This window comes from Tachypleus tridentatus, chromosome 13 (genome assembly GCF_004210375.1).
Source record: "Tachypleus tridentatus isolate NWPU-2018 chromosome 13, ASM421037v1, whole genome shotgun sequence".
Taxonomy (NCBI): domain Eukaryota; kingdom Metazoa; phylum Arthropoda; class Merostomata; order Xiphosura; family Limulidae; genus Tachypleus; species Tachypleus tridentatus.
The window spans coordinates 241,687,867-241,715,167 of NC_134837.1; the positions used below are offsets into that span (position 1 = coordinate 241,687,867).

The 27,301-nt window shown below is 32.0% G+C and overlaps 1 protein-coding gene and 1 long non-coding RNA gene across 2 annotated transcripts in view; one reads left to right on the plus strand and one right to left on the minus strand.

Annotated features, from left to right (window-relative positions):
• LOC143236699 (transmembrane protein 145-like) overlaps positions 1-26,232 on the plus strand; it is a 55,374-nt gene extending 29,142 nt beyond the window's left edge. Inside the window, exons 9-13 of the mRNA XM_076475124.1 lie at positions 9,459-9,631; positions 13,828-13,948; positions 19,028-19,087; positions 19,395-19,547; positions 20,924-26,232. Of these exons, the coding sequence (XP_076331239.1) occupies positions 9,459-9,631; positions 13,828-13,948; positions 19,028-19,087; positions 19,395-19,547; positions 20,924-21,013 (597 nt within the window). The 3' untranslated portion in view covers positions 21,014-26,232. The remainder of the gene's footprint in view (positions 1-9,458; positions 9,632-13,827; positions 13,949-19,027; positions 19,088-19,394; positions 19,548-20,923) is intronic.
• LOC143236705 (uncharacterized) lies at positions 121-27,301 on the minus strand. The gene is made up of 3 exons (XR_013019714.1): positions 27,093-27,301; positions 9,409-9,689; positions 121-351 (listed from the first exon to the last, which is right to left on the minus strand). It is a non-coding gene; the product is annotated as an uncharacterized LOC143236705 (long non-coding RNA).

Consider the following 27,301-nt stretch of genomic DNA (forward strand, 5'->3'; position numbering starts at 1 on the left):
ACAAATTACTAGCTCGAGGTAGTTCATAGTTTTAACATTAGATTGTGCTACATTCCTTTGAATGATGATGTTTTCAATTCAGATCTAACCACAGTAATATGTAATTAAATAGCCATCAAATATAGAGAATTGACTGTTTATTTACAAAGAACATCTTATAATCATTTTCTGTTTAATTAGATGAAATTAAAAACATCTCTTGATTTGATTGGTTTTCACACTTTATAGTTTGGGTTTAACTTTTGGACAATAGAAATGTCAGTTTAGGCATGCCAATAAAAAAGAGCAGCGTGTCATAGTTTTGCCATCACAGTCCTAGACTATACTGTCATGAAGTGTCCAATAGTAAAACTAAGAAGAAAAAATAGAATATCAAAATAAAATGTAAAAGAAGTTAAAGCAATTTATTAATGTTAAAAAAATAAATAAACTGAAAAAAATATCTTAAAGAAATAAACCCTTACTACTTAGATAAAAAATACAATGACATGAGTACAATAAATTTCTCCTTAACATTATCTTCAGTTTAGAAACATTGCTTTATCTCTGTTTTATTCATTTCAGACTTTATTTGATTTGCATTGTATTTATATGTTCTTATTAAAGAAAACTTAGGCCAGCTTTTCCAAAACTTTCTCAGTTTATTGTGTCTTAGGGCACTGTGGGATATTTCAGATTTTTAAGGGAAACACAGCAACATCGACTTCTGTCAGACATTGCGTAATCTACTAGCTCGAGGTAGTTCACAGTTTTAATATTAGATCACACTACATTCCTTTCAATGACGTTCTCAAATGTTTGAGATATGTTTTTGTTTACTTGTAATTTCAGCTATGCCAGTAACTTCTTGAACTTTCTTGTTTCTTAGATTTTGTATAAAAAACCTGTTGACTCTTCAGATCTATCAGCAATCGAAATAACTGAAGAGTGTTGTAATCAAGTGTCTGTGAGGTCTAGTGAAGTTCAGTGAATTATTTTGTTGCTTTTTAGTCCTTGAAATGGAAAGAAAAGGATAGTGAACCACAGACCAGTGGCAAAGTTGTGAAGAAACGGAAATATCAGAAATGTGACGATATTTATCTAGATTTTGGTTTTACTTCGGTAGATGTCAGTCATGAAGAGTGTCCACAGTGTTTATTATGTGTTAAAGTTTTGCTAGTAAATCCCATGATTATTTTATCAGAAAGTTAAAAGAATTGAAAGAACAAAAAGGTACAATTTTGAAACAAGCATCAATACCAAGCAATGCTTTGCTAGCATCCTACAAGGTAGCATATACAGTCACAAAATGTAAAAAGCCTCATGCCATTGCAGAAGAACTGATTTCAACATTATGGTTGGTGAATTTGCAGGAAGACTGCTTTCAAAGGTGCCTTTATCTAACAATCTTCTCAGTTGTGGAATCAAACATATGGCCAAAGACATCAATGGCCAACTAACTGAGAAAATGAAAGGGAAAGAATTCTGGTTACAGTTAGATGAGGCAATGGATAATAACAAGAATGCTCATTTGATTTACTACACATGATTTATGGATGGTGACAAAATTATGGAAAATCTTCTCTTTTGTAAAAGTATCACTGCAGGTACAAAGGCTCAAGACCTGTTTAGGATCCTTGACACTCTTATGTGTGAAAACAACTTAGACTGGACTAAGTGCTTAGGCATCTGTGCCAATGATGGCCTCCCTAGGTCTGGCTGTTATGGAGGATTGAAGGCACTCATACGAAGCAAAGCTCTTGATGCACTGTGGACCCACTGCAAAATCCACAGGGAAAGCCCTTGCATTAAAGCATCTGAGTCCTTCACTCAACCTAGTCCAAGAAAGTGTGTTGAAAGTGGTGAACTTTATAAAAACTTGGCTGCAGAAGGTGAGGTTTTTTTAAAATTGTGTGAGGATATGGGATCTGAGGACACATCTTTGTTGTGCTACTGTAGCTCACAATGGCTCTCCTGTGGGAATGTACTGTCAAGTGTGTTTGGTTTACAACAGAAAGTCTACTTTTATCTCAAAGAGAAGAACACAACATGCTAAAAACTTCTTGGATACTGATTTTTTGTAAAAATTAACATACTAGTGTGATCTCTTCGAAAAACTGAATGCGTTGATTCTCTCTCTGCGGGAAAGCAACACCCAGATTCTGAAACTCGCAGAGAATGTTTCAGCCTTCAGGAAAAAGTTACTACTATGGAGTAGAAAAATGAATGAAGATGGTGGCAAATGTTTCCCTTGTTGCAGCAGTTTGTTACATCCAATGAAATTGATTTGACCCACAAACTAAAATCTGTTTTCGAGGAGTACCTAACACATCTCAGTGTCTGGTTTGAAAATTACTTTACAGAATATGTGAAGTTTTCATGAATCCATGACCCATTCAAAGCTAAGGCCCTATCTGAATTTACCTCTGCAGAAGAAGAAAATCGTATTGAGCTGTCTTGTAACAAGGCTTTAAAAACAAAACTTGGCAGCATGAACTAACTGAGTTTTGGATATCAGTAAAAGATGAATATCTGCTGCTAAGTGCTAAAGTTTGGTGAACCCTAATTCCAATTGCGATGCCATATCTCTGGAAGCTGGGTTTTTGGCAGTTGCTGTGATAAAAAGCAAGTACCATGCAAAAATCAATGTGGAACAGGAAATAAGAATGGCATTGTCCAATCTTATTCTAAGGTTTGAGAAGCTGTGCAATTCCTAACAGACACACATCCCATCAGTAATTGTGGTTATTTAAAAATGAAATAAAATATGTTTTTGTTTTCAATTCATGTGTATTATTCTTTCAAATGGCTACTGAGTTGTTCGGACATAAATACTTATTAAGTATTAAGTTATTTGGACCTAACTGCTTAATAAAAATAACTGTTATGTTTTTCTTTTTGCCTAGTGGCACCGTGAAAAAATTGTTAAGACACTAAGAGTACTGTGAACTGAGAAAATTTGGGATATGCTGAATTTGTAAATAAGTATTATTGTAAATTGTCTATGTCTTGTTTGTTCATTTCACAATCAGTAATTTCTAATACAACAATATCAAATGCTGGCTAAACTTTATACAGAATTACAGTGTACTTATCCAGTACTCTACTATTTCTAGATCTAGACAATTTTCTCTGCTAAATATATCATCTTTTTTTTCTTCATTTTCAGTAGTTTCTCTGATATTTAATTTTATTTTAAATTCTACCTGTGTTATTATCTTAGTGTTTCTCCATTCTATAACATGAGATTTTTCAGCCACATTTTCTGCTAATATTGATTAATTTACTTTCTATTTTACTACTGTGTTTTTATGTTCCTTGATTCTGCATTTTAAATTTCTGCATATTTGGCTACTGTAAATTTGACCAGAGCTAAAAGGAATTTTATAAATCCCACATTTATCTATTTCCTCTATTATATCTTTAGTACTAGTGAGACTGTTTAATTTAAAATACATTCTTTGTATTTTTTAATTATATTACTTGTTTTTTGTAGATAAGCCTTAAACATATGGTAAGTAAACTCATGCTGTCTACTTTACATTTTACTTCTAACTTTTTACCTTAAAAATATTAAGATGTGTTTAAGTATAGGTGGTTCAAGTCTAAGTGGTGTTTTGATATGTAAATGATTATTTGGTTATGGAAGTCACAACCTTGATTTTGTTGTTATTCGTTAAGAATGTAACATAGACACTGAAACATATGTAGAGTCATTTCAGGGCAAGTCCTTGTTTTTAATAGCTATTGATTGTGTACCTTTTAATGTTGTATTCATTTTAATTGTAAAAAGATGTTTTACACAAGTGTCATTTTTAAATTATTTTTTTACAATTTTATGATTACACATCAACAGAAATTGGTGTTTTCATAAAATGCTTTTTAATTTTATGCATTCACTAATATAAAATTACACTATAAAATTTTGCAGTTTTTAGCAGTGTATTTTTCATCATTTACAGCATATACTTTACATTTATACCTGTCTGTAATTATGCACAATATTTAATGTATGTTACAAAAAATATAAATTAAAACAGTTTAATTTGCTGGCATTCATCATGAAAGAACACAGGTTTGTTGTCATGAACTTCCTGAAAACATAACAGTATACTAATTGTGTCAGTTCTTTCATTTATTTACAAGCGTATTATTGTTCGAAACCTTACTATTAATCACAGTTAAATTTTCATTTCTTTTTAATGTAATTCTGTGGGACTTTTTCATTTACAACACCAAACTACAAATCCACTTTTATTATCCTTCTCCTCCTATTTGATATAAGAATGAAAAAAAAATTAACATCTACGACAACATGGAAAAATATAAAGTCATGTTTGTGACTCTTTATCCCAAGCTATAGACTTTCATCCTTTCCTTTTTCTGACTCCCTGCCCTTTTTTTTTTTTTTGGCCAGCTTAATGATTGTCCCCATGATTTATCCTGAAATCTAAGTTGTTACTCTTGCCCATTCAATATGTGGTACTTCTGAGCATTCTCCTCATTTCATGTCTCAGCTGAGTTCATCTGTTTTCCCCTCATGTATTATCTGTGATATATTGGTCGTCAAGTTTTGTGCTTTTCTTTTTCTTCCTGTGCAGAGGTTCTTTCACTTTTGTGGACTCTGACTTCATTGAAATCCCTAACGTCATGTTGATTCAAGTATTTCTTTTTGGAGTTCTGTTGCCCTTGCTTGTGAGGACTTTTCATGGTGACTGTTCCATGCCCATACTTCTTCAAGCACTTCCTTACTTCCTCTTGGACCAAACCTCTCTCTTCACTGATGTTTCCCTCTTTGATAGAGAGCAGAAATTCTGTTATTTGGGCAAATAATGAGTGTACACTCAATCTCAATGTGCTTGATCTTTTTGCTGTTTGTTGGGCACATTCCTGTTCCTGCCCATACTGGTGGATCACTTGGTCATGTTTCACTCAGTCAGTTCTGTACTTGTCTCTTCTGTAAACTGTCTAAGAGACATGTATTCTAGGACCCTTTGCTTTTGGGCATTGGATATACACTTCTGGGCATATTCACAAAAAGTTTGGCTTATTGTCTGTCCTTTGCCATGAGCTTAAAACTTGTTGGTGGGCTGCCACACTTGGTGTGGCATGTTGCTCATGAATGCTTTTGATCCCATTCTCTGTTTCAGGCTTCCTCACCTCCTGATATCAACTCCTTCTGTCTGCCTATTCCTACTTCTACCCAATTTCACTTCTGTCACCCTTCTGTTGTGTTTATCAATGAAAGTGGTGGAATTTTCATCATTGATTCATCTGCAACTGTCTTTCCTCCTGACAGTCCTGCTGTGAACCACCTTTCTGTTTTTCTACCCAACTGTTTGTCTATGTTTTTTTTCAGTTGTGCCTTTGTTCATTATTGGGTGGCATTGTTCTTGGCATTTTGCCTTTCACGGTACCACAGTGTGCTTATCTCTCGTACTCTTCTCTCAGTCACACTCCGACTTCTTTGCCTGACTCCTGTTCCTTACTAAGACCATAATGGAGATTTGCATTGTTATGTATGTCCAGTTTGAGCTGTAGGTTTATTCATTTTTTATCAACCTTGTTTTACTTCCTTTTTTATTTTTTTTACCTACAATTTCATCATTCCATTGTTGATGCAATGGATGCTTCTTGCACTCTTTTCCATTGCACTTAAAAGTATAAGTCTTTGCTTGTACAAATCTTCCCTTCTTCATACTTCATCTGCTTTGTAGGTTATCTGTACTTTCTCCTCTAGCTTATTTTCCTCCAGCTCATTGATTTGGTTGATTTTACCTGGATTGGCTCCAGTATCCTGTTCAATGGCATGGGCCCCAGTAATTTCTTTGGTTGTGAATACTCACAGGCTATTCATTATCTCTCTGATTGTTTTGTATTTCACCTTCACCAGCTCTGAGATCCTTCTGGTGTGCATGTGGAAAACTCCTAGTGCATATCCCCTTCCTTCTCTACACCATCTGGCTATTTTCTCTCCTGATGGATATAGGCTTCCACTGGTTACCTTTCATCAATCATTCCACCTTTTTTGAGAGGAATTTTTACCATTTCCTTTTTCAGGGCTCCTTTTACTTTCATAGGATTCTATATGGTAATGATGTTGCCTCCTGGGTTATATTTACTCAAAATCTGCATTGAGACAAGATAATAGAAAATGCTCATACCAAGTGCCCCAGCTTCACAGTGAGATGGGGCATTCCACAAGAGCACTTGAGGCATACTTAAGGTATACATATATATTCAGTTGTATGATCTAGACAGTATGAATTTCATGGATTAGCATGCATTATAAGTCTACCATCCTTATTACGTACCAGTGTTTAGCTGTTGTGGTAGACCAAAGAGAATTCTCACAGCTTGGGCTTGGTACAGTGAGTTGAGAGGTGGGACAGTGTATTGTGGGTCACTGCTCTAAAACATAACTCATACCACTCATGCTCTCATTCAACAGCCTGAGCCTCTTCAGTTGAGTTGAGCACATAATGAACAACAAACATGGTCAAAATCTATTGTGCTCTCTTTGTGCAGCCAAAATCTACTCAGTAGAGTTGAGATGAGTACATCATGCTGTACAAAACAAACCTTCATACATTAAGTGCCTTCTTGAAATCTGTTCTGTAGAGTCTGCTCAGTAGAAATGAGGTAACACATGCTATTCAGAATCATAATGTATCACTAATATGCCCACTTCCTGCAGCTGGAGTATGTCACATGTTTTGCTTATTACAGTTGAGATGAGTACCTGTGGTATGGTCTGAGTGCACCCCAATCACAATATACATACTGGCTTTAGGATCACTTGTGTGTAAGTGCTTGGGTGGTCATATTCTCATTCAGTGTGTCTACAACAATTGGGATTCATTTGCATTTTTCCTTCTTACATTCTGGGTGAAGAGTATTCCCTGGTTAAGATGAGATGCAATTTCCTATTGGTGTGCTTCTATGGAGCCCCTGCCATCAGGGGTCACACTCCATGGACTTTCCTTCTGTCACTTTCTGAAGGGGAGTCATATAAATACAAATTTACATTGGCCCCATCACTATTTCAATGTGTTCTAGCTAAACTGTGTTAGGCAATGAGTTATCTTCTTAGACATTAACATTTTTCTTTTCTGTAAATGTATTTCCAATTGATACCTCACCACTTCTGATGTATAGTTTTGTCATGCCTCATCAAAGAATGAAGCTATCATAACTGAATAGGGGGAATTTATTGCACATGGAGATTATGTTGTTCTCATATTGATGGAAGACTTTTGTTACATGATGATGTTGTTAAGCATCAGTGCAGTTCATCTTAAAATATGAAATTTGGTAGGAGTTGCAGATGCATGGGGAAGGTAACTAAACTGGGTGAAAAGTATCTATCAGAAATAGATTTTTCAACTAAGGAAAATGTTAACTTTAAATAACTGTGAAATTTCTTTTGTCAATTCCAAATCCTGAAAATATTCTGTGTTTGAAATCAATACATTAATTACTTGTATTTTCTGTGGTATATAGAGCTCTCAAAATAGAAGAGGAAGGGTTTGAACATTCAAAACTTATAAAATAATTGATAGCAAAAGGAGCATGGCCTTACACTTATATATGATTTGATGGGATTAGTGGCTTATTTTATATTTAAAGCAGTTAAAGTTTGAGAAGACAGAGAGTGTAAAGATGGTTTTGGACTTTCTTTGTTTATGAACCATTTGAATGGATTAATAGTTTTAGGACTTATTATATATTATTTCAAAGCTTACTGAGCACTTGGGCTTAAGGTTTTGGGGGGCTTGGTTTGATTGTGTAACTTGATTAATGTTTTGCTAACTCAATAATTTGTTTTTTGTGATATCTCATTAAAACATCATGTGTCAAAAATGTTATTTTTGTATGCTTTATCCAAAATCTGTTAGTTTAGTAACCTGTTTTAATATTCTGAAAAATCACTGGGTTAAAATGCTTATTGAATTGATACAAATTAAAAACTTTCCAAATATGTATATATTAGGTTGTTTCATATGAATTAGCTAACTTTTGCTTAGTTGAAGAATGACTGTGATTAGGAAAAGTGAGATACAATAATTTGACTGTATGCTACTCAGTAGTGATGAGAGTGCTGTGCTTTTCATTTGTCTGTCATACCAAATTGTATTATAATTGTTTTTGTGTTTCTTTGGAACCCTATACAAGATAATGTATTCAAAAGAATTGAGACTACTTTTTCTGTATGAGCTCAAATTTGGAAAAAATACAGCAGAGGCCACCATAAACATCAATTTGGTGTTTGGACAATGGACTACTTCTCAATGGACTATTTGGTATTTGTTCCAGAAATTTCGTTCTGCTGATATGATTCTTGAGAATGAACCTCATGGAAGGCCTCAATCTGTTATGAATGAAGAAATATTAAGAGCTATTGTGAAAGCTAGCTCAAAATGACAGTTCAGACACTTGCAGCAGACTTAGAAGTTTCCAGTGGAATTGTTTCTAGTCAGCAGGCTACAATGAGGAAGGTTAAAAAATTGGATAAATGGGTACTGCATGATTTGATGGAAGAGCAGAAACTGGTTAGAAACAAAAGGACGTCATTCTTGAAATGAATTGTTAAGTGCAATGAAGAGTGGATCCTATACAACAACTGGAAGAGATCAGGACAATGGTTAGATGCAGGCAAATCTCCAAAAAGTGCATAGAAACTGCCTTTTCACCCAAAAAAGATATCATAACAGTTTGGTGGTCTGCAGAGAGAATTATCCATGACTCCTTTCTACAATGTGGTAAAACAATTACAGTATAATCTTACTGCCAACAAATTGATAAAATGCATCAAAAATCAATCACTAAACAGCCATCATTGATGAGCAGGCATGGACCAGTTCTGTTGTAAGATAATGCCAGACCCCCTACTTCACCACTCACTGTTTCAAAATTCAGAGAATTGAAATATGAAAGTTTGGATCATCCACCACACTCATATGACCTATCTTAACTGATTATCACCTTTTCTGGCACTTGAAGCTGGTTTTCCAGAACGAAACATTTAGGAATCAGGAGACTATTGTCAAAGCTTTTGAAGAGTTTATTGTCTCCAAAGCAATGAAATTTTATACATATGAGATATTTTTATTAATACCCATTGAAAGAAAACCATTGTAGCAAATGGAGCTTATTTTTATTAATAAAATTGGTGTTTGTTAAAAATATGGTGTTTTAATTTTTACCTATACAATCAGCCATTTCACATAAAATGAACTAATAACATTAATTATTGTTTATTCATCAGTGCTATGTATTCATAGTTTATATTTTGAGAGAAACAGCAAATTTCTGAAGGTAATTGTTTGGCTTTTCTAAGATCATTGTTTAATAAATGCCACAATATCATTAAACATTTTAACTGAGAAAAAGTATTGATATATGATATTTTAGTTAAATATAGCTTACCTTTTAGATGCATGTAATATCTTGCAGTAACTTCATGTATTGTATTATAGGTCTTTGATCCTGGAGAAGTGCTCTACATTTATGATAGTCCAGCAGGGTATGGATTAGTGGGCATGCGGCTGGTGGGATGGATTTGGTTTGTTTATTCTAATGCTTTTACCTTGTTGCATTACCCAGAGAAGTCAGCTTTTTACACAAAACTCTTTCTCATCTACACATTTTGGTAAATAAACTGTTTCTATCCAATAAATGCAGAAAAGATGCAGGAGAAATGTATACACCTGTAATATTAATATATTGAACTTTAGAGAGAAAATAGTTTATTTCACATATTTAAACTGAGTTTTCTTTATATATACTTTTAAAATGTTACATTAAGCAGTATGTATTAAATCAGAAGCTAATTGTGATCCATTTAACTGTCACTATAAACAAATATGCTGTAGTGAAAATTAATGACAAATACAATATTTTACTCTGCAAAAAAAGAATTAATTAGATTTTTTAGAGACACTACAGATAAACAATTAGAAATAATACTTTCTCTAACTGAACATTTGTTATAATTTGTATATTAGCATGTGTAAAGATTTGAATGTGAAGCTAGCAAGTATTTTCTTATTACCATACAGTGTTTAAAGAAAGCAACCAAAGTTAAGAGTAAGAAACATTTTTACTTCTTGCTTTTGAAGTCCATATGTTATGCTGTGTTATGTCTGCAGAGTGCATAGTTCTTCCCATGATTTATGGCATGTGCATGTTTTACTGGCATCCCAACAGCACAAATTGCAATATGTGACTGACAGACAACATATTACTGTTTAGTCATGTGAGAAATTAAAAGAGATGAAACTTCCATGCAGTCTGCAGGTTTTTTTCAGTGAAATTATACAAATATGATGTTGTTTTTTTTAAAGAAAGGGTGTCTGTGAATTGTTAACCCTTTTACAGGTCACAGGTCAAAGGCCATACCATCATGTTTATTGACTTGAATTCAAAAGTTTATTGAACTACTATTTTATGAATTTATGTCAGTACATTTGGAATCAAATTGTATATTACAAATCAAACTTTACTATTATGTATGAGTTAAGTTTTTAATTTAAAATTAAATTTTACAAGGACACATCTAAATATAGATTTATTGAGTCACGTGGTATGATGAATGCAGCACTGTTTAAAATTAGGTGTTTGTGATGTCAAAATACTAAGTCTAATTTTGTACAAATTAGGAACTCGGATTACTAATACTGACAAGCTAGAATATAAAATAAGAACCTCATACCTTTTATTTTTCTAACATGTAGCTTATGTACTGAATCAGACAGTATGACCATGTTCAACTCTTTCCATTTTTTGAAATGGTCCATTATATACTCTTACTACAACATATGACATGAATAACCAGTCAACAGCTTGGAATGTTTTCAGACTAGTTTTCTCAGCCATTTTAACCTGTTAAAAGTCTACCTCAGTTTTTTGTCTGTTCAAAGCTTCATATTTTTTTAAAATCTAAATATATCTTAGTTACTAAGCTAAATAAATTAAAGTAGAATTCTATGGTATCAATGTAGTTATTTATGATTTTTGGTTATTAAACTATATATATAAAACTTTAAAAAATTTTGTTTGATATCCTCTACATGTGAAATTTTAAAAGACTTGGCAACCTATGTTTAGCAGCAACCAGATACAAAGGTTATAGCAAGAAGAGATAATTGTTTGCTTTACTTCATCATTTTATTGTTCTGTATTTTAAGAGAAATAAGTTTAATAATTTTTTCTAAATAATAATAATAATTATATACATATATACACAGCTGGCCAAAATCTTAAGGCTAATGAACATAAAGAAAAAATATGCATTTTGCATTGTTAGACTAAACCACTTATTTGAGTAGAGCTTTGAAAGATGAAAATAAGAAAAGAAAAAACCTTTTTTGGCATTTAATTGGGAAAATGTGAACACTGTGAAATTAACCTAAATACTAGCTGGTAAAAAGTTTAAGACTATACCAAAAAGAAGTCCTAAACAGGATAGGAAATGTCCAACAAGAGGTCTCAGTAGTGAGTTGTACGGCCGTCATTGTGAATAACTTCAAACGTTCACTTTGGCATTGTTGATATAAGTGTTTACAGAAGGCTGGCTGGAATGTTATTCCAATTGGTGAAGATGGCTTCACGAAGATCATGCACTGTTTGGAATTGACGTACATTTCTTTAGACTTCCCTTGCCATCCACCCCAAACATTTTCAATGGGGTTCAGTTTGGGCAAACACACTGGATGGTCCAAAAGAATCACATTATTTGCCATGAAAAGGTCCTTTGTCCTGCAGGCATTGTGGATTGCAGCTTTGTCCTGCTGAAAGATCCAGTCATTTCCACACAAGCGAGGGCCTTCAGTCAATAAGGATGCTCTCTCCAACATGCCAATGTAGCCAGCTGCTGTTTGATGCCCCTGTATAACTTGAAGCTCCATTGTTCCATGGAAAGAGAAAGCACCCCAGATTATGATGGAACCTCCTCCACTGTGTCGTGTAGAAAATGTCTCTGGTGGGATATCCTTATCATGCCAGTAATGTTGGAAGCCATTTGGACCATCCAGGTTAAATTTTGTCTCATCAGAGAACAAAACCTTCATCCACTTTTCTACATCCCAAATTTGGTGCTTCTCAGCAAAGTTTAACTGAGCTGTTTCGTGGTGTGGAAGGAGGCATGGCCTTTAAAGATGCTGTCTTATTGTTCTTGAGCTGCATTCTGCATCCATAAGGGCCTTAATCTAGTTTGACGATTGGCTGGTGTCCTGCTGGACAACTCATCAAATCCTCCTGCTCAACACCGGCAAAATCTTCTTGGGCCGACCACTTGAAATTCTCGTTCTGTATTCCTCAGGGTCTTTTAAGAAATTTTCAACAGCAGTTTTACTATGCCCAATCTCACCAGCTATGGCCAGTTGAGAGAGACCTTGCTTTTGCAGCTCGACAGTTCTGCCACGTTCAAATTATTTCAACGTTTTAGTCTTTGCCATGTTTTTACCCAATGTAACACAGGAGATGTCAGTGGGAGATGTTGACAATACTAATGCTTGAATACAAATGACTAAATGTCTTTAACTGTTTACCAATTAACACTTCATTTCAGTATGGTCTTAAACTTTTGACCAGCTATTATTTAGGCTAATTTCATAGTGTTCACATTTTCCTATTAAATGCTAAAAAGGTTTTTACTTTTATTTTCCCTTTTCTTATTTTCATCTTTCAAAGCTCTACTCAAATAAGTGGTTTAGTCTAATAGCGCAAAATGCATATTTTTATTTATGTTCATTGGCCTTAAGATTTTGGCCATAAGTGTATATATAAAAATAATGTATAATAATTTAAATGTGACTGTATATTACAAAATACTAGTCCACTAAAACACAGCCAAGACAGGGAAGACTAAAGATCACTTTTACTTTGCTGGATACGTAATGTAAATACATGTGCATCACACGAATGAAGTTATGTATTGTCAGCTAGGCATGATTGGAAGGTCTATATAATAAAAAAATATATATATAGGGTTATGAGACTTAAGCTTATTAGACTAAACATTTTTATTTTTGGGTTATAATATATTGCCATTTTGGCATGAAAAAACCATAATGTATATTTATTTCCTAATTTTTTTTATGATGGTTTTGAGGTTGGTAAAGTTACAGACCCCACACAGTTAGAGTATGGAAAACAACATAAAATATGATATCTTACTAAAAACAAATGTTTGAAATATATTCAGGAGGTTTTTAAAGATTACTCAAATAATATTTGAGATTTTAGTGATGAAGAATAGTTTTTTTGTAATCACAACATAAAATCACTTTACACTAAGACTTGTAATGAAACAGACTATTTTTGCAAACAGATCTTTAGTAAAAATATTTTATTAAAAAAATCTGAATTTTTTTATACAAAGTGCTAGTAATCTGTATTAAAAGTCTACCAACTTTTGTGAAGATGCGTATATTTTATCAAACGTTATAGTGCAAATACTTAACATGTGCAAATGTGTAGATGAACTCATGTATATTATACTAAGTCTGTACCAAAAGGGTTAATACAAAACTTGCACAGCATATGAAAATTAATAAGTGTCTAAAATTTCATTTCAATTTTGATTATCCATCTGATCATTTAACTGTAACTATTTGGTTGAAATATTTACTTCAGCTATATTTTTATTCTTATTATGAATGAAATGTAAATTTGTACAATACGGACATAAATGGTAAAGCTGTACCTTATGTATAAGTCTTTTAATAAAGTACTTTATTTTATCATCATTTAACATACCATGCAAAATGCTATTAGAAAACTTGAAATATTAGCACTCATGAACAAGTGTTGCTTATGTATTAATATCATATAACCTTCATTTAGGTTTCTCTCTGGCCCAGTAGTGATCTTAATCTCAAACTTTGTAGTTCCTAAATGGATGAGAGAAAAAACTATTAATGGAGTTGAGTTACTCATCAGCTTGTTTGCTCACTTTGCCTTTTTCGTAAGTTTTTTTCTCATGTAACCAAGAACCAATTTTAATAAACTATCTAGAAAATATATAACTTAGAATTTACTGACCATTAGGTTAATGGTATTATATGTACACACACACATACACATGTAGTAGTTGAAAATTTTCTGTTTATGTTAATATTGCCATCACAAAGCTCTTAAAGCTCTTGTATTTCTGTGTTGAATAAGTATAAATGTAATTCATGTGTTTTTACAATATATCTGTTTCTTCTGATATTTTATTTCTACTGACAAACTTATTGAGATGTGGGAACTTAATTCCATCGGCACAGAAATGAAACTAGAGCTTTGTTAAAAGTTTGTGCCTTTACCACTTTAATAATACTGTGCTGATATAAAGATGGTAAATTTTATCAATTGCTCTTGTTTTTGGAATCTAAAGTATATTAAGATTTAGTGTATATTTTGTACTGAATCTATTACTAATGTTATAATTTTTCTTGTTACTGTTCTACATACAGTTAGTTGTTTTGAACTTGTGTTTCAATACATATTGATATATTTTACTTGTAAAATGTTTTTTTGTAACATGTTGGTGATCTTCAGACATGAATGTATAAAGATTATAGTAGGAGTGACATTTGTGAAATATCTGTAAGTTTGTAAAGTCATAGGTGCAAGCCAGCTGAAATGATTTAATAGTTACAAACTTTTTCAATATCTTTCCATTTTCCACCATTTAAAACTTATATAACAATCAGTGACTCCAAAAGACTGCATGAAATGCAAAGAAATATCTCAAAGCAATTCCCATGAGGCCTTAAATTAACTATTTTCCTTGGCTTTGCACTTGTTCCTTTAAAATAAAACTACTCTCTCATGAAGGTAACATATAATTACAATGCTTTTATTGTCCTATACTGAATAAGGGTAATTGAGTATGAGTATTTATGTGCGTAAATATATTTTAATATATGTATATATATATTTTGTGTTCGTGTCTTTGTTTGCTTTTTATTTAAGGAGTGGGTCTCTAAATTTTTCATGGTGTATTTTTAACAAATATAAGTGTTTTTTGGCTTTGATGTGGAACTATGTATATGAAGTATTGTTTTAATATGAAAACATTGTTAGAAGTAAAACAGTTTCTTAATTTCTTAATTTTTATATCCAGTTGAGATTAACCTATAAGCCTTGTATTTTTTACAGTCATATGACTGAAAATGTTGAAGGCACTCTAAGGATAGAGGGCCACAGTTTAAAAAAAATTTATTTAACATTATTTTAAAATAGGCAACTCTCTCTCACTCTTTCTTTCTCCCTCTGTATATATAATTTTTTTCCACTGTTTTTGTTATGGAAAGTTGTTAATATGTCGGATTTAACTTGATGTTATTATGTAGTTAGCAGCTAAATTCAAGGTCAAACAAAACATCAGCAATGGGTGTAAATATTTTATATTCCAGCAAATATAGCTTTAATATTCCTCTCAAGGATGGTCTTATTGTTCTTTGTCCAAAATAGTTTAGTTTGTGCTGGTCTTGACAGATAGCAGTGAAGTACAGTCACAGTTGGGGCAACATGTGAAATTGTTTATCTGTTAAACTTAGGTTTCTCGTAATTTCTTCCAATGCTTGTAGCAGTTTTAAACACATCATCAACTGGGACCGCTAATAATTGTTCTCAGCTGTACAGAAATGCATAGCTCTTTGTTTTGATTTTTTTTTCCAAAAATCCTTCCACAGAAATGAAACCTTAAATTCCATCTTGTCTGTACATTTTATAGAAGGTTATAATGAGTCATATTTAAATTGTTTTCTGTGGCCATTAATTTTGAACATGCTAGAGATGACTGGTTAAAATGTATAATAATCTTTCAATCAAGTGTAACTTGCTGAGGTTTGAAAACATGCTTTATCATAAGTTATAATGTGCGGAAAAAACATAATTCACTTGACAATCCATCATCTGTTTCACTTTTCACAACATTTACCTCATTACCTGTTACTTGTAGGTGCATTATGTTCTTTTTTATTTCTTGTGTGTTTGTTATATATTTAAATATTTACCTTATTTCATCATCAGTATAACTTCCTATGAAATACTGGATACTAAGAGCAACATGTTGTAATCTGTATTTTCTGTAATATAGTGTCAGGTAAAACTAATGAAACTGTTATTTGTCTTCAGTATGATCAGATATCTGATGTTAAAAGAAATGGCACTGATCTTATTAATCACACCAGAAGTTCAAGCCTTGCATTTTTCATTTATACATTGGCCTTTTTTTTTCTTTCAGGGAAATATGCATGCTTGGTAATTCACCAGGAATTACTAAAATAAGAATATTAACAGTTGTACAATCTAGACATGGTGAACTACAATATGAGTATTCATCTGGAATTGTTATATGCTCCTTTGTTAAAATATTATTACAGCTTCCTACTTAGTTTAATTTTTTTCCACAATTTCATGTTTACTTTCATCTCATAGTTTTCATTGTCCTGTAGAACTAATGAAACTTAGTTTAAATAATTGTATCAAATATTTGATGGATGAATATTCAACTAAAGTACTTGACTAAACAGCTTAGTTACCACTTCTTGCACCCAAATTAGTTATCCCTAGTTGAATCCAATTTGGCTGTCTTTATGCACATATACTTTAGGTGTTGTTAAGTGCATATGTTTTGGCTGTCCTTACATACACTGTATGGCCAAAAGTATGTGAACACCCAACCATCACACCCTATGTGCTTGTTGAACATCTCATTCCAAAACCATGGACATTAATATGGAGTTGTTCCCCCCTTTGCTGCTATAACAGCCTCCACCCTTCTGGGAAGTCTTTTTACTAGATTTTGGAACATGGCTGCAGGATTCGCTCCTATTCAGCCAACAGAGCATTAGTGAGGTCAGACGCTGATGTTGGGCAAGAAAGCCTGGTTCGCAGCCGGTGTTCCAATTCATCTCAAAGGTGTTCGATGGGGTTGACATCAGGGTTTTGTGCAGGCCAGTCAAATTCTTCCACACCAACCTTGGCAAACCATGTATTTATGGACCTCGCTTTGTGCACAGGGGCAATGTCATGCTAAAACAAAAAAAAGATCCTTCCTCAAACTGTTGCCACAAAGTTGGAAGTACACAATTCTCTAGAATGTCATTGTATGCTGTAGCATTAACATTTTCCTTCACGTTTTTTGTGAATAGAATATACTGTATAACAAAACATAAGTGACTAAGGTTAAATAAAATTGAATGACAAAACTATTTGAATAAATCTTTCTATAGAAACTAGAAGGGCTCTTTCCCCATATGCACATGTAAACAAAGACAATGAATATATATATATAATCAATGATATAATACTACTTTTTGATATCTTATTGTTTTGTTTTTTATCATATTTAATAAAAAGTAACATTTTACATTGTTTTACAAGTATAAATAAATTTCCTTTCAAAGGCACTAAGTTTCTTAGGAATAATGAGTTTTATTTCTTCTGTAACTTGTCGTATGTCAAAACCTCAAAATATTACAAGTCACAGTGTTAAGAATAACACAAATTACATGTCTTTTAACTTTAAAGAGATTTTGTGAACCTCAGAGGTGTATAAAATGTAAAATTAGTTTCAACTTTCTTATATTACTTATTTCAATCTCTTGATGGCTGTGACATCTGTTACAGTTATGATAAGGTGGAAGACATTTTTATGAAAGGATTTTTTTTTTAGTGTATTAAGTCCTTAAATCCGAGTGGACACTGCCAGCATCTGGTTGAAAATCCCAATTTACCCATTGGAATGTAACAGCATCCAATAACATTTATGTCTCTTTCACTGAAAACTAATTGAAACTATGTTATAATCCACCTGTTATAAGTAAACTATATATTTTATGGGGTTTGGTGACAGTTATTACGATGTAATGAAAACAATTCTAGTAGAATGTGCAATAAAATGACAGATTTAAAAAGTTAAAGTTTTTGTTTTATTTTACACAAAATTTCACATGCTACTGTAAATATTTTTCAGTAAGCCATTGATTGTTAGTTATGTTTTTTGAATGGATTTTGTTTGTATGAATATGCTTTTTGCTACTAAGAATATTCTATAAGATTAATGAGCCAGCTACTTTATTAATCTAAAAGTACCATGCTTTCTGCATGAAGTTAATATTAGCAGTTACTGTGATAGAATAATTTTGTTGGTTTAGTGTAACTGTATAATCATAGGTTTTCTTTCGTTTTTTTAATTTTCAGTAACATTATTTAGAAAGTTACTGCTTAACTAAAATATATATTTATGCCACTCTGTGGGAAAATTAATATCAGTTGTATGAACCTTTGTAGTTTAGGTTCTTAATAAAATAGAAAGGCTTAAATATTACACACTGCAGTTTACCATGTAAAAGTTATGAAGAGACTTTTTCAAGGCTGCATCAGTAAGATGTAATGGACCTCCCATCACTACAGGGCACATAATAAAGTATGTAAATATGTGTCCATGTGTGTTACTTAAAAGGATGTAATGTAAAGGCAGTTAAAATAAAGTTGTATCTTTATGACGTACAAGAGGGTGTAATGAGTCACTATTAGTTATACAGGTTATTTAAACATTGTAAAATAAAAGCAATCAGAAATGCTTCTGTGAATGCCATTTAAAAGAATGTGATGTAAAAGCAGTTAATAATGACCATCTATACATGTAATGACTAGATGTATATAAATTCAATTTAAAATAATTTTATTTAATATAAATTAAATTGTTTATTTAGTTTTTATCTTTTGTGATGATGTAAAAGTAGCTAATAATAATCCGTTGTATGCATGTCATGATTGTCTTGTGTATGACATAATACAATGTGATGTAATAGTTGTTTAAAGTGCCTTAACTGTATGTATGAAAACTTTAAAGTTATCTCATGGAATAACAGGTAATATTAACTAGCTATTCAGTTTCATGAAATTTATTAAATATAATGCATTGCCATTTCTTTATGCCACTAAACAGTTAATAATTATTACTTTTTCTCAGTTTGGTTAAATTTTTATGAAATTGGGCATTTTTCTGCAATGTCAAATACATTTAAAGGTTATCATTTTGCAGGTTTTAACAAGACCTTCTACAGCTAATAAGAACTTCCCCTTCCATGTTCGAACAACACAGGTAATCCTTTACTGTAAAATTCATCTGATTAGTTTTTCCCAGGCCCTAGAATTTTCTGAATGTGAGCATAATGTTAGGAATAAAATTATGTTTATATTTCAATAACAGAACCATCAAGAATCAAAGAGAGAATAAAAAAAGTTAGCTCTATATGAAAAATGATACAGTAATTGTTATTGATATTAGCCAAAGATTATTAGTGTTCTCTGCAATTCAGGTATACATAAATGCATTAAAAAAAAGTATTTTTTAGTTTTACAGTAGCTAAGTATTGCTTAGCTGAACAGACATATCATCCACTTTACAGGTTGACATAATGCAACATATTAGAAAAGATTGTGTTGAAGATAACACCATTGACAATTTCAGTCATCATCCATATGCTCCTAACTCTGTAAACTATCAGTTGAACTATACCTTTTTGTTTGGCATTCAGGGTCAGGAAGCAGCCATGGAAATGGTAAATATGCACTAGATATATAACTTCATATTTCAAATATTAAATCTAATTTGATTTAAAAATTTTTATTTTGTAGAAAATGTATTAAAGATGAAATCTTTGCATTTCTCATTACTATAAAGAATTATGTTTTTGTCAGAAGTATATGGGATTGTCATACTAGTTTCACTTGTTTCAGTGCCATATGTTACATATTAAATAATTATACATAATTTTATCTGCACTTTGAAATGTACTGGGAAGTAATATTAGGTTCATAATCAGGAAAAGTATACTTTCCACTTAAGTTAGTTAAAAAAATATCAGTGACCTCTAGAGTACAAGATTAACCACAAATATATTCACTTTAAAAAAAAACTGAAATTATTATGAGTATCGTATTGATAAGTAATTCAACCAGTATTGTTCTCACTTAAAAACATAATTGTGAGACTAAAAAAAATTACTTTTGCACAGATGAGTGATTTTATGTTTTTTATAAAATTTCATATATGTACTTTTAAAGACATTTCCAAGATTAAAATGGAGAATTATAGCAGAGTATTATGAATATTATTTAAATGTGCTAAGTTTTAAAAAAATTGAAAGAATAAAAAATTAAGTCTTACAAGAACTTACTAATTACTGTTAAGGCCTTCCAATGTTTCACTACTGCTTGGTATGTACAGCAGCTCATTATGTTTAAATTATGTTGCCTTAAATGTGTTTCTAACTTTTAATTTTTATCACATTCTTCAATATTCTTGCATCATAATAGTTTATAACTTGTATTATCATTACTTATATGATACAAAGTTTTTGGACTTTTTTTAATCATGTATACTGAACAAGCTTTGTTCATGTTTCAGTTATGGTGGCTATAAATTTACCTTTAGATGTTAATGTGTACAATTATTTAGTTTTTACAAACACACAAACATATTTCACTTTAAGATTTAAGTTAATATGAATCACTTTTGATTTTAAAATTGTGTTTGCAAATGAATATGCTAAATATAAATACTTTAAAATATGTTTGTGATTTCTTTTTTATAATTTGGAAATAAATAAGAAAACAATTTTTGTTATACGCTGAATTTCTTTCTGTTGACATGTTGTTTCTTTCTTGCTCATAGTTACAGTAACTTAGAAAAACTGTACTTAATAATTTAAAAAACTTGAAAGGTATTTCTATCACAAAAACAGTAGTCTCAGTAGAAGTAATTTGCATGTATATTTCAGAAAACAAATTTTAAAATTTGTTACCTGATAGTATTATAACCTCATTCACTAACTTTATATCGATTTTCAACTTATGTTTTAAGGTGTATTGTGTTTTACTTGGAAGTTATTTTTAAGTGAAATAAAAGAGCTAATGAGTTAAGTCTTTCTTTCAGGCTGATCGCTGCTTAGCTACATCAGGAGCTTCAGAAGAAAACATCAATAAAAACATCTTTCTAAGGCCTAGAAACTCTTTTGACAAATAAAAAAACATAGAATTTTGTGAACATCTCTTCTAGAAATACACATACAGATTATGCACCTTAAACAATTTATTATTAGTAAAAAATATATTTACTGCTGTTAGTTAGTTGATACTAAAGAGATGACTTAAAAACTTATTCATGTACCACATACAATTTTCAGAGAAAATATTATTTTTGCATGTGTGTGTAAGTATGGCAGGTACAAACTTTATAGCTGTGGTGTCTGCAGTCAGTAAGTGTGTAAGTATGGCATGCATGTATCACTACAAGGCACAAACTTCATAGGTGTGAGGTCTGCAGTCAGTAAGTGTGTACGTATGACATGCATATATCACTACAAAGCACAAATTTCATAGGTGTGATATCCTGCAGTCAGTCATTACAAGTCGTTAGAAGTGTCATGTAATTTAATATCATCTTGTATAAGAGGTCGCAAACAGCATACTGTTAAGGGAAATGACATTTTTATAAGATTGTTTGGTTCATATAGCTCAACATGGATAGCATGTTTGGTGAAAGAGAAACTCATAGAGAGCAGTTTACATGTATGAGGTCCATTAGTTGACACATATTCTAATGTCATTCTGAGATTCCTTAGTTTATAGGACTTATTTTTTTGAAATTGATATAAATTTTGCTTATGAATTTCATTTTTATGTGGTAAGTCATTCATAAGATAAATATCTACATTCTTTCTGTCTTTTGCTCAAGGGCACAAAAGTATTGTTTGGTAATGTTTGTGCACAAAATGTTTTTTCATCAACAAAAATTAGAATTTTTTTTATTTTTATTTCCTTAAAGTAGGATTCTTTCAGGAAAATGTATTAATTTCATTAAAGACACTAGATCAACTTCATGTAGTTTACCTATTTATTAATACATATACCTTTTCACCTGTTACCACTTCTGATGGTGGATTATTATTTGCTATAATGTATTCTGAAGATGGCTGGTATGGATATTAAAACTTTAATTAAAATAAAGTTTTAATACCCATACCAGCCATCTTGAGAATACATTTTTACTTCAAGTGGGTTTCTCATCATCATGAATCATGTATTTGCTACAATACATATTTACTTGACCTATGTGATCTGTTCACACAGAATCAGGATTTTAATGTATGTTGATTAAACTTTGACTTTACATCAGCTTATTTTACATGGATGTGAACTGAATTTGCCCACCACTGACACAGCAATATGTCTGTGGACTTATACCACTAGAAACTGGGTTTTGATACCCATGTTGGGTAGAGCATAGATAGCCCATTATGTAATTTTATGTTTAAGTACAAACAAACAAATAAGTGAGCCGAATTCCTTTTTGTTGACCTTATTAATAATTATGAAAATGTGTAATTGGGAAAAATTACATATGTGGAAAATTTCAAAGATTTTTTTTTAGAATTTAATATTTGAATTTGCAGTATATCTAGCTGTGTTAAACCAATGTTGTACCTTGATGAATTAGTCAGGAAACACTGTACTACTCATGGTCTCATTTTTGTTGTACTTCTCAAACTTGGTAGCAAGTAAATTAACATTATTTATGGTGATATTTTGAATTTAAGTTATTATAATAAACTTATAATTCTGATGATACAATATTTTCTACCATTTTCATATACCTGAGCTCCCTGATTGCAAACTACTAGTCTATCGTAACAAGTTATACAGTTCTTCATCACAATTTTGGCTTTAAAGGTCTAGAATCTGAGGTTGTTTTTGTTTTGATTTAAATTTGGTGTATAATGAATCATTTGAATAGTACAACAATTTTTACTGTATGTTTTGTTTTCAGCCTCTGCTGATAACTAAAGATCTAAGTAAATATTACTAATAGTTGTTGTGTCACAAAACTAAAATATTACTTTACCTAATTGATTTGAATGTATATTTTCCTTAAAAATTAATATTTTATTTAAGATCTATAGAAAGAATTTAATGAACTGTGTATATTAAAGAGTTCTTTTTCCACAGAGCTCTAAGAGTTATATAACATTAAGTATTAAATTCGAAAAAATGTCATAACATATTCGTATACCTAAATTAACTTATGTTGTTATATGATGAAGTAAAACAGATTCAAAACACCATAGAACTTATTGAACTATTTATATGGCCAAAGTCAAAATTTTGCTTTGTTTTTTATCATTATTGACTCAAATTATTAGTAATGACACATTGGAATGGAAGAGTATTTTTGTGTGCAGAACCTTTTTTATATATGTAAAAACGGCTCGTTTGGGTTGAGAAATTTTTTTACGTAGAGGAGCGAACAACGTTTCGACCTTCTTCGGTGATCGTCAGGTTCAGAAACGTTTTTATTAATAAGCTGAAATTATTGTATATGTTTGGTGGGTAAGAAATTAAATGCCTTAATACATTACTATGGCACAAGTAAGTTGTGCTTTTTAATACCAAGTAATGCCATTACAACAGCAACAAGTAGAGTTACACTCTAATAGATTTAGTTTTTATATAGAGTAGCACTATAACACGTGGAGCAAAGTTCTTCAACCAGCGGTAATCACAGTTTATATGTCAGTGTTCCTAAAAATAAGTGCATATTGTATGGTGCCAGCTTAAGAGTTTCTCTACTAATATTCTGCCAGTATGGGAAACAGAATTTTACACCATAGATTCTGTACTATATTTTTCATTTGTTACAATAACATAAAGAAAAAATTCTAAGAATTAATCTCTCACGAACTCCATTATTAAAATAGATCTACGACAGTATAATACAGTTCATTAACACACTGCTTTGTGTGGGACCATTAACTGTACTTTATAGTAGAACTGTGATACTACAGGGTGGCCCGTAAGTCCATACCCATCCATATATCTTATGTATCCTGTGTATTTGTATGGTGTCACCAGTATTCTTGCACTCATGTGCCCACGTACTTGTCACAATACGCTCTTCAAGTGTAAATGGGCTTACATCGGCCATATTTCTCTGAAAAAAAAAATATAATACATGCATAATTGAATGTAACATAATAATATATGGATGGGTAGGGACTTAGGGGCCACCCTGTAGTATCATCGTTAGTTCAGTCTTGCGTAAGTTTCGATATAACACGTATGTACAGGGTATTTTTAAAATAAAAAATATAACTTACAAACACATCGTATAATAACATACTCTAGAACAATGCTGCCATAAATATTTATACTTAACCATTATTTACAGAGCTACATCTAATTTGTAGATAAAGGTTATTTACAAATATTTGAAATAGTAAAGGTTGCTTAGTGTTGCGGGTTCGAATTCCCGTCACATCAAACATGCTTGTCCTTTCAGTCGTAGGGTCGTTGGTAAAAGAGTAGTCCATGTGTTTGCAATGGGTGGTGGTGACTAGCTGCCTTCCCTCTAGTCCTACACCGATAAATCAGGGACGGCTAGCGCAGATAGCCCTCGTGTAGTTTTGCGGGAAATTCAAAAAAACAAGCAGTAAAACATGCATGGTGGCTATGCATTTTAGTCAAATTTCAGAGGAATGAGTGACTTTCGTCTGATTCAAACTTGAACAGAATCTGCATTGCGTGGTGAAGTAACATTAGGTATAGGATTCATGTACCTTTTTGTATTCATTCTGCATAGGTGTATTTGAAATAAATACATCAATTTTGAAATAAATTGAAATTTGAAACACATACTCACACATGTGTTTTAAATCTTTATATGTGGAGAAAATTGTGGTCGTAATTATATATGCATATATTTATTTAGCCTGGCAGTGATAAAGCAACTTTATTAATACTTGATGTATCCGAAGGGCTCAGCGGTAAGTTTGAAGGCTTATAATGCTAAAAGCCGAGTTGCGATACTTGTGGTTGGCATAACACAGATAGCTCATTCTGTACTATAGCTTTGTGCTTAAAACAAAGAAACAGAAATTAAAAGTTATCTGAAAAACAGTAATCTTGATTTACTAAAGTATTGCATGTTTATTAAATGTGCTGTTTTCATTTGAATATATGTCGCGTTGACTATCGTAACTTCTTCAGGTGGTACTGCATTAACGAGTTTCAAATCAATGTACTTTGAAATGTAAGTATTTTCGCGACATAATAAGGACATAAGTTAACGTTCCAATCTATTTCATTTACGGGGAGCGGTCGTTTATTACTTCTCGTGGGAGGTATAGTCGTGATACTTAGGTCTAGTCTCATTAAAAAAAAAAACCCTGCTGTATGATTTTCACGTCAATAATAGATACTCCCTTCCACTGCTGTATTGAAGAAAATAAATTGAACCATCACACCTGTTGTTGTTTACTGCACCCTTTAGTTCTATTGGCCTGGAGGGAATATTTAATAAAAAGAACGCATAATAACTCTTCAGTCCAGTTTTAGTAGCTATTACTGGTCATCAAGAACCAGGACGTAGAATTAAGGCTTGTCCAGTTCTAACAAACAAACAAGATTTCATAGATTAATAAATATGTAATAGCAATATTAAAGAGTATACCAGGTAGGCGTTTCACTCATCCTTGTTATTGGACGAGGGAAATCGGTTATTTGGGCGAGACTGCTGTACGCACAAAGTATTGAGTAAAACGTGCCTTCTGTTTAAAAAACATGGACTGAGCTTGTAATTTAATTCGATAATAATATGTCGTGTAACTGTGGCCAATGAAATGTTGATATTCCTGTAACGAATGTGAAACGTAGTTAATAATATCCTTTGAAAACATCGTGGGTATGTGTGTATGGGGGTATATTGTTTCCTAATATGGCTATAAATTTATCAAAGTGGTTAATAAAATACATTCAGTTCTCTCTCTCTTTATGGAAAAAAATATTAATAAATCAAATTCATGCACTTGTTGATAAAAATCTTTTTAGTGTTTTATACAGGTTTGTTGCTGAATAATGAAGTAGAATATTTTAGTTATGTCAATACTACATATTCTTGAAATTCGATTTAAACATATGTTTGTTGTGGTGAGTAAAAGTATTTATATATATTGATTTAACTTTTTGTAATGTGTTGCATTAATGGTTTTCCAACATTTTTAATAATTAGACGCTCGACTTTACATTCTGGAGTCGAGTGATCGAAACGAAACGCCGAGCATGTTTGCACTTTCAGCTGGGAGGAGGGAATATTATAATATTACAATCAATTGTACAATTCATTGTTAAAGCGTTGGCACTGAGCGATGCAAGATAGTTGCCTTCCCTGTGGTCAGCAGTTTAAAATTAGCGACAACAGCAAATAGCCATAGTAGCATTCCATGAACAAGCAACAAACATTTTTATTCGCGGTTCACATTATCTTTGTTTTGTTTTTTTGTCTCAGCGGAACACAATAGAGCCCCCTAGCGGCAAAGCAACGAGTCAGAAAGCTTGTATCGCTTAAAAGCGAGTTTCGATGTTTGTGGTGGACGCAACACAGATAGCCAATTGTATAACTTTGCGTTTATCAACAATTCATTATATAATCTTAACGCTATGCTGTTGGATACTTTATATAATTATACAAGTTTTCCACAAATAATCTAAAGGGACAATTTGAACCGACAATGGTTATCTCACCACAAGCTGAGTAAGAACCGTTGGGTTAAATCAACATTTTGTGTTTTGTAGTACAGACTTAATTACTTATTTATAATAATACCTAGATGTCTATAGAACTAGTGTAAATGTGTAATGATGCGAGTTTAATGTGATATTCTACATATAATTAAAAACTAAAAATGATTTTCTATTCCAAACCAGGTATTGATGGCTCTTAAGCATTGAATTTGAACAAATTAACGCATGATATAATATTATGGTAGTATATATAATTTAAATTTGTTCTTTTCATCCAGAAAATATTTTCAGACACAATAGAAAGTTAAAATTGCTCCATTAATAATTATATGTATTAGACAGTCGTAAATTTTTTGCTGTAAGGATGCTGACGACATCGTAACAGTATTAGGGTTCGTATAGAGGTAGTATTTGTCTCCTCTGATATTTGTTGAATTCCATACAAAGGTGATTGAAGGTTATCTGAGCTAATCGTATCTAATTTTAAAGTGATAGTCTATAGGAAACAAATTGTCAACGCTACTCACCGCCAACTCTTGAGCTGCTTTATACCGAAGAATATTGTGATTGACTGCCACTCTATAAAGTCTCCATCTAATAAAACGAGCACAGGGTTAGAAGTCGACTCACAGATTGTGAGTCGAGCGCCCTAACCATCAGATCGCGATTGTTCGAGTTACCGATAAACCCAAAGCGGCACGTTGGGCTGACTGCACTGCACCCATCAAGGGATTTA